The 9,382-nt window shown below is 36.8% G+C and overlaps 1 protein-coding gene across 1 annotated transcript; it reads left to right on the top strand.

Annotated features, from left to right (window-relative positions):
* The first annotated feature begins 7,771 nt into the window (after window positions 1-7,771).
* LOC129437428 (olfactory receptor 6N2-like) lies at window positions 7,772-9,062 on the top strand. The gene has a single exon (XM_073863063.1). It carries the CDS (start codon window positions 8,145-8,147, stop codon window positions 9,060-9,062), a length of 918 nt encoding a protein of 305 aa, XP_073719164.1. The 5' UTR covers window positions 7,772-8,144.
* The last annotated feature ends 320 nt before the right edge of the window (window positions 9,063-9,382 follow it).

A 9,382-nucleotide genomic window follows, 5' to 3' on the forward strand; every position in this document is an offset into this window, starting at 1 on the left:
TGAACACCCCAAAACCCAGAAAAAGTGAGTTTTCCATAACATGGGCACTTTAATCTAACCACCCCAAACTTTCTTTGCGATTAACAAAGCTGACACTGTTTGTCAAAGCACCACGAAAACACTTAATGTTTTTGCACTGATATATGAAGCAATTAGACCCCTTTTATCAAACTCAATATAATACAACTTTATGTATAGTATATTAATAGACAGTGCAGGTCTATAGATTATAAATGTGACTGATGTTATAATGGTTATAATTTCTATTGAATAGGCACTTTTACTGCTTCTGCTCTATCTTTCTATTTCTCTCTTGCCGATTAAAAAAGCTTAATCCACTCATTATTTCAGATTTAAAAGTCTACTTGCTGTGCCGGTGACAGACTTCACATTGGTTTGCTCGTTCAGTGCAATGGGCTTGACATTAGCACTGCTTTTTTGCTACAATCTCTGTGCAAACTTAATATGGATATGGTTTTAGAAAAGATATGGTTTATTAATAATAAGATTATTTAAAAAATGTGAGAAAGAAAATGCAGCGCGTGGTCATAACAAAAACCATCGCCATAGAAACCGGAGGCACACTGAAACTGCACTCGAGCTTTAGCACGGTAGCGCTCATGGCCGTTTTCCCATCGACTTGGGTTATAAACACAATATTAATCAGACTTGGGACCCAAAGTAATTAAACTAGGACCTAACCGGACCCGACTGACCATTTAAAATATAAACCGTGTCCTCAGTGAAGAAAGACCTCTGCTGAAGTTCAGAAACATGGAAGACACTGAGCTTGCTTCGTGTCGCACCCAATTCATTGAGAAACAGAGAGCACGCGAACGCACACTCATAGGGAGAGACACAACGTGCTTTCACGCAAAATGAAGCCAACGTGTTGATGGCTCAGAGCACGTTATAAAACGTATTCTTAAAATCCACATTTCTGTTTTAATAAATGCTCATAGTAAATCATAGCATATCGTCTAAAACATTAGGTAGCACATTTGCGACCCATTAAAAATTAGGGTCACAACGGCAGTTCAAAAGGTTGCATATGCGACCATTTTGGTCGCAGTGTAGTGCCTTAACCTCTTTTGTTATATAACATTTGTTATTAGAAAATACAGTGAAAGTTTTCTTTTCGACAACTGTATCCACACAAAAGTTAATATTAGGCCTGGGCGAAAAATCGATTTAATGAATTAATTCAATTTTTTTGTTGTGGGCGATTTAAAAAATAAGTAATTCGATTTTTTTGTAATGGCGCATTTTTGGCTGCCCGGGGCTTCCGTAGCGTTATTATAGCAACATCAACAACATCATAGCACACGTGAAACAGCATCAGCAAGCGACAACATCATCATCATAGCACAAACACACGAAACGGCAACAGCAAGCGACAACATGGCTACCGGCGAGAGTGGGAAGTTTGTTCCAAAGAAAAGAATAAAATCATCTGTTGTTTGGAACTGGTATGGGTTTGCTGCGACAGACGTGGAGCAAGAGAGACCCCGCGCTGCAACATTTGCCTAAAGCCCATCGCAGTCAAAGGCAGCAGCACCACAAACCTATTCCAACACCTGAAACAGAGACATCCAGCCGAATATGAAAAATGCCAGTCTCTCCGTGACGAACAAACTGCTAAAAAACAGCTAACTGTAGCGGAATCCTTTGCAAAAGGCACCGCATATGAGAGGAAAGGGGCACGGTGGAGAACAATCACTGAAGCGGTCGCTTTGCACATAGCCAAAGACATGGTACCCATATATACCGTAGAGAAGACGGGGTTTATTAATTTGATTAAAACCTTAGACCCCAGATACGAGCTACCCAGCCGCAAGTACTTCAGTGAAGTCGCCTTGCCCCAGCTGTACAACATCACACGAGCGAAAGTCAGCAGAGAACTGGAGGAGCTGTCCTTTTATTCAGCAACAACCGACATAAAGTTTATGTTGTTATTTAAAATTCTATGCAAAGTGCAATTAAAGACAGAGTATTTTTTCTGTTTTTGGTTTGACATATTTTATTCTGCTAAGAGTAAATGCAGTGCATGTTCATGCCATGTATCCCTGTATGTTGTTGCATTGTTTGGGCTAGATTCAATGAAAAAATTCACTGTCTAGTTTTACTCAGATTTTAATGTATTTTTAATGCTTTCGAAAATGGTGCTACTCTCAAGGTTAATGTTTGTCTCTTTTTAGTCTCTAGACTACAAAGTGTGACTTAAAACACAGCTGGGACTTTGATTCCAAGAGGGTGTTTATTTATTTATTATTCATCTCAAAAATGGGGGTTACATTTGTCTTGTCTTGTACATTTGTCAAAATTTGCTTTAAGTTTTCTGCCGTTTGTACTTATTGCTTTTCTTAATAAGTGGGGGGGGGAATCGGAAAAAATCGGAAGTCGAATTAAAAAAAAATCGGAGATTTTATTTTTAGGCCAAATCGCCCAGCACTAGTTAATATAATCTGTGATGGTATCTGTTGTAGTCTCAATATCCAATTCATGAAAAAGGGCCCAGTCCGTGGAGTCCAAGCAGCCCTTTAGAGTCTTAATGCTATCATCAGACCAGACTGAAACATTCTTAGTATGTGGCTTAGCCCATTTTAAAAAGTGTTTTATAGGTTGGAATCAGTTGAATAGTGTTATGATCACAGTTTGAAAAGGGGGGTTTGGCCTTAGCAGCATATGCCTCCTTTATATTCCCCTAGCATTTGTCTAGAGTCTTGTTGCCTCGGGTATTACATTTGATGTACTGTTCATACCCCGGATGGATGTCTCAGTAAACACCATCAAACAGGACTCGCGATACTCATTACAAGTCCTTATGTTTGGGTGTAGCTCCTCAATTTTGTTCCTTAAAGATTGAACATTACTTAAAATCACTGATGGTAAAGGTGGTTTGCTTCCCCGATTGCGGAGACGAATTGCTCCTCTCTTTCCTATTCTCCGGGGTCGCGTTGGATAAACACGCTTCCCCACCTGTACGCCCAAAAGCTAAAGCCCTGTGTACTCACCTGTATGCCCACCTGTACACCTTTTAGCTAGGAGTTTTTTCTTAAAAGTTATTCACAATGCCTTTAAAACCTACTCTTAGTAAGGAAAAATGACAACTCATAAACTAAGAGTGAGTCTTCGTTGCTACAGATGACGTCAATTCCCGTGCACAAGCTTACTCGCAATGACCACGTTGATTGGTTGTTAGATGACAGGGCTTTCATGCGGAACATAACACAGACGCACCAAATCATGGAATTAAAATATGTCTGTCCTACACAAAATAATAACAATAATGTCATCGAAATGCATATATAATGTCATGTTTGTGCAGGCCCCAGTGAAGTCTAATTCTAAAAAGGCAGAGAGAGAGAGAGAGAGAGAATCAAATTGTGAATCAAATTAAATCAAGGTAGCCTAATACCCTAATGAAAACCGCCAATTGCCTAATGATGAAAAATGACATTGCATTAACGCTTGGTTAATTGACATCCTATTAGCCTAAATAGACTACTTAAAGCAAGGAAATGTTGCTCCTATTGAAATAGCCTAATGTAATAGTTAATTGACGGTGGATTATGAACTCGGCAAAATGGAAAAGAAAGCCCAACTGGACGCAGGATCAAATACTGCTGCTGGCCCAGTTGGTGCTGGAAAAAAAAACATAATAAAAGGGAAATTTGGCACTGAGATATCAAGCAAATCTAAGTGTGAGACATGGGAGACAGTGATGCGCGGATCAATGTATAAACAATCCGCACCCGACCGACGTTTTCAACTAACCCACCCGCAACTCGGACCACAAAAAAAAAAATAGTGTTACCGACCCGCTCCCTGGCCCGCATTTTTTAAAAGTTGTAATTGTTTAAAATAGTTAACTTACATCTTTATTTCAAACGACCCGACCAACCCGAATATCATTAAAAATGTTTTTGGATGACTCATAACCGCGGGTGACCCCAGGCACCCCCTCATTTCGGATCAACCCGTGCATCACTGATGGGAGAGGATTTGTTTGCAGATCAATGCAGCATTCCCCTTTGTGTCGCGGACCCCGGACGACTGCGAGAGGCGGTGGTATGCATTACAATCGCAGTCGAGGGTTGAGATTGCAGCCTTTAAACAGGCAAGCATGGCAACAGGTAACGTAGACCTATAATATTAAATATTTAATATCATTATTGTTTCATGTAATTCTAAAAACTTCCTGCTTGTCATGAATGATGAAACAAATTTAAGCTGTCCCAGACTAAGGTGCTACTATTAGGGATAAAATGCTTTGTGAATTACTCTTAGTAAAAAAATTACTAAAGTTGGGAGTGACAAGCCCATTATTTTTAGGAGTTGCTCCTAAATTCGCCAGTTAGGAGCTACTTTTAGTCTTAAAATTCTTTGTGAATACGGCCCCAGTTCATTATAGTTGATGGACCCTTATTAAAAAGTGTTACCCATATATAATACAGTAATGTGATGATTTATTTTTCATAAATTAAAACCTGACCAAGCTTAGTCAGGATATTGATAATAAATAGTGTTAATATAGAAAAGGAGCTCTTAATAATGCTGACAAGATTATATATATATAATCGTCCCTGTCGGGCCGAATCCTCGTATCTCCAAAACCATTACTTTTCAGGAAATTAAAAAAAATCTTTTTTAAGTTATTAAACATTGGATCGTTAAAGTTGTTATTATGCCTTATATTGCTATCATATACTGTTGTGTACCAACATTAACACAACATTTTCCCAAAGTCATGTTTTATCGGAGATACGAGCTTTATGACTTGGGAGCAGGGAGATACGAGATTATGCTCTCATTGATAAGAATGGTACGGACAAAGGCGTCGCTGCTGCCAGCAGTGTTCAACAAATACTGCGGTCACATTGAGCCTTTTGACAAGAGACGAGGCTTCAATAGTTAACCAAAGCTGACTGTAGTTGCATACATCTTAATAAACTCTATTTTAAAGGTTTACGATCTATAAGTGATGCAATACAAAACACGATGAACTATGCTGTCTAATAAGTGGAAATTAATCTAATCTGCTCGCAAACTTACCTTCGTGGCTCACGGGCTTCCTTCTGCACAGAAGCATTACAGCTATCGAGTTTTAAAAAATATACTCAAAACTAACTATTTTCACTTGTTAGTGTCTAACAAACAGAATTATTATATTAATTAAACAGCCATTTTTCTCCCATAAATAAAAACTTTGCTACTTGTGTTTTACATGCACAAAATAATTTAATGGTGGTATCCAAAACATTCAATTTAATTCAAAATTGAATTCAATAAAAACATTTCTACTTGTGTTTTACATGCACAAAATAAGTTAATGGTGGTATCCAAAACATTCAATTTAATTGAAGTATTGTATTCTGATACATTTTAAAACTTCAGTGCACATGTATGATAAGCCTAATAATAATACGTAAATATTTAAAATACATCAATAACTGATATCATAGGTTAACACAGAAAAAAATCATAGTTAAGTCTTCCTTTATTAAGCCTACTGAGTGTATTTGTGTTTGTGAGTTTGTGACTGTGTTGTTGTCTGAGGTGGAGTTTCAGAGTTGGTGACTCAGATGTGCATGTCAGTCATCAGAATGGTTGATTTTCAAGTTTATCGTTCTACTCTGTAACTGACAGAGTTCCTTTAAGGACACAGACATGGTTGCTGCAAAAAATAAATTAATAAAGCACAAACGATCATTTCCCTACGTTATATAAGGCATGTTTATGTATAATAACGAGGCAAAAAAACAGTTAGCTTGCATAATGATTCATGACTGCAATGGCAGAACTAGCGGGTTCAAGATTTTTTTTCTTTAAGCCCCACGAAAATCACGTTAGATATCTCACCAAACATGATGACAAAACCAATGCATAGTGGCTAACTAAGTCAACGGCAGGCATTTTGTGCTTTAAATTCACTTCAGAAACGTGAAAAGCGTAAAGAAAAACCTAGCAACCTCAGAAACGATACATTAGACTTTAACACTACCATTACTTCGAGATAAAACTGTTGTACATAATATAATTATATTAATTATATAATTCATATAACTGAAACCTAAATAACCAGTGTTTTGAGGACATTTACCTCAGTGGACATGTTGCTTGACGAGGATTTCGTTGCAATTATCAATCTTGAAGAGAAATATGCAGCGAAGCTCACCCGCGGAGTAAAGAAGAGGTGGAGTTACGAGGTTTCTCAGACAGTTGAAATGTCCAATGGGGTTAAGAGGTTTGCCCTTAAGCTTTTTCAGGACTTTAGATTGGTTAATAAATTGTAAAAGTAACAGACCCACGTGGGGACTGACCAATAGCATCGATTTGTGAAAAAATATTAAACTGACAAAATTTGGACATACAAGGTTTCCGCCCGACAGCGACGATATATACAGTCGTGCTCAAAAGTATTCATACCCTTTGTAAATATGACGAAAGCAGGCTGTGAAAATAAATCTGCATCGTTAATAGGGGTGTAACGATTAACCGTGCAAATGCGCGTTTTCTCAATGAATGAATTTTAATGAATTACGGTGAAATCCCGGCACGTCCAAAAGCCAGGGGGCGCTCTCATGCAGAAACACCTTTTGTGCCACAGAAGAAGTACAAACTCTATTCATACTCTTTTATTCAATACTTTTTGCAACCTCCTTTTCCCAAGAGAATAGCTCTGAGTCTTCACCTATATGCCTGATGAGTTTGGAGAACACCTGACAAGAGTTTAGAGACCATTCCTTCATGCAGAATCTCTCCAGATCCTTCAGATTCCAGCTCCATGTTGGTGCTTCGTCTCTTCAGTTCATCCCACTCATTTTCTTTAGGGTTCAGGTCAGGGGAATGGGATTGTCATAGCAGAAGCTTCATTTTGTGCTCAGTGACTCATTTTTGTGTTAGTTTTGAGGTTTGTTTATATATATATATATATATACACAATTCTGAAATATTTCGGTGTAGCCCCGTCACAGATTTTCCATGCTAAAACTTGAAACCAATTCTACCTGTTGTCCAACATATATAAAAGAATCCAAGCTAATATGATGTAATAAATAAATATTAAAATTGAGGCTATTACTAGAGTTTGCTTTGGCGGGCAACTCACAGACTCTCAGGAGGCACCATTTTGGAGACCACTATCTTAGGGTAGTCAGTAATAACCATGCAAATGCTGGGCAGATTTCTTTTGATAAAGTAATTGATGACTTTGCATCAAAGAATGCAAGAAAGTTCACGGTTTGGGAAAGTTTAGTCTTTAGTGTTTTATAAAACAATAAATTCAATAGATCTTGTCCATGGCACCATAAAAGCTAATGATGCCAAGTGATGAACTGGCCATCTGTCCTGTGTGTTTTTTCTGACTGTGGCCTAGATGGATGTCTAGAAATTAATCTTAAGATAATAATTATAGGGGCATTTCCCGAAGCAGGGATTTTCTTAAGATAGGACTAGGCCTTGGTTTAATTAGGAAATATAACTATCAAAGACGCCTTACTAATGACATTACCTGTGTGTATTTTGAGGCAAAACAAAGGGCACTGATGTATTTTAAGATATGTAAGTGCAAGTTGCTTTCAGTTTGAACAGCTCTTAAAAATGTTTTAGTCTAGGACTAGTCTAACCCCTGTCCGGAAAACAGCCCCTTAAAGGCAAATCAAAAAGACAAAAAATTTGCTTTGATGATATCATAAGAAGGGTTGTGTTCTTCATGCAAAATAAGCCACAGAGATGTCTTCTGAGACATGTTACACGGTATAAAAATACAAGCATATACTGGTGACCCAAACCTCCTCTAAAACAACAGAAGCAGCACTATCTGAAGTAAGTAACTATGACACAATATTGATATCCCTAGCTGATAACTTGATAACTGAAATTATAACTGATAACTGAGATTTTATAAAATTACTAAAATATCTACTCCAGTAATTTTTTGTATACTGCTTGTGACATTTATTTTAAAGCAGCTTTACATAAAAACATACTGCTCTGTCATTAATTCTGTTAAAGACCCTGTTTAGAAGTTGAGCAAAATTTTCTTTAAGCCTTGATGTTTTTGTCTTTAGGACCCCAATGATCAAACTGATGAGCAACTGTGGCAAGAGACAATCTGAGGTCAATAAAATCATACTGTGTTAATGGAAAATAAAACATATTTTCACTTTATGTTGTTTAAAAATCTTGGGCATATAAGATATGCTTTGTTCACTCTGGGGTTTGTTTTATACTGTGTGATCATAATCCTAAATGTCCTTATTATTCTTGCAATATATTTGGAAAGGACTTTACACCAGCCCATGTACATTCTGATTTCATGTATGTCCTTTAACTCTCTGTATGGTACAGCTGCCTTTTTTCCAAGGGTGTTGTCAGACTTGCTGTCTGATACACAAATAATCTCTCTTGAAGCATGCCTCATCCAGAGTTTTGTCATTTACTCATATCTAACAAATGAGTTTGCAACATTAATGTTAATGGCATTTGACAGATTTGTTGCTATCAGTAAACCTTTACATTACCATAACATAATTACTTTGAGGGTACTAACTGTTTTAATTTTTATATACTGGATTTTTCCAATGCTTTGTCTTGCTATCTCTGTTCTATTAACTTCCAGATTGACAATGTGTGATTACAAACTGTGGAAGGTGTACTGTTACAATTATGAAATTGTTAAGCTATCATGTGCAAACAATTTAATTATTAATATTTGGGGTTTCTTTATACTGATAACAACTGCTGTTATCCCATTATGTTTAATATTATATTCTTATGTTAAAATTCTTATCATTTGTCAAAGAAGCTCATCACAGTTCAGAAGCAAAGCTTATCAAACTTGTATTCCACACATAGTGGTTCTTTTAAATTTCTCAATTGCCATTATTTCTGAAGTCACATTTAGTCGCTTTGTGAATTTAGAAATGTCAACAGGACTGTCAGTCATTCTGTCAATGGAGTTTCTTGTTGTATCACCAATCCTTAACCCTCTTGTTTATGCTTTAAACTTCAGCGATATTCGCAAAAAAATGATTCGCTTTATAAAGGCAACCAGGTAGATGTGCTGATGTGATACAAAAATTAATAAAATGTTACACAAAATGTTACAAATTCATTAAATGGATTGTAATCCTTTCAAGTTAAAGGTTTCACTCATCCCCCTTTAATAATAAAATATGTAATGATGTAATAATGACTAAATAGTCATGGGTGGAGCTTGTGTGTGGTTGGGAAAAAGCTAAGCTTATCTGTATAGATAAACTTGTATATAGATTTACTGGTAATTGCAATGAATACACTGTACACTGTAAATTCTAACAAGTTAAGTTTACTTAAAAAAACGAAGGAAACTGATGAAACTGAAATGACTAGTGCTCTG

This window comes from Misgurnus anguillicaudatus, chromosome 24, assembly GCF_027580225.2.
Source record: "Misgurnus anguillicaudatus chromosome 24, ASM2758022v2, whole genome shotgun sequence".
In the NCBI taxonomy this organism is placed as follows: Eukaryota; Metazoa; Chordata; class Actinopteri; order Cypriniformes; family Cobitidae; genus Misgurnus; species Misgurnus anguillicaudatus.

Bases quoted from the DNA above. Each gene is read 5' to 3' on its own strand.
- LOC129437428 (XM_073863063.1), top strand. From the start codon at position 8,145: ATGGAAAATAAAACATATTTTCACTTTATGTTGTTTAAAAATCTTGGG.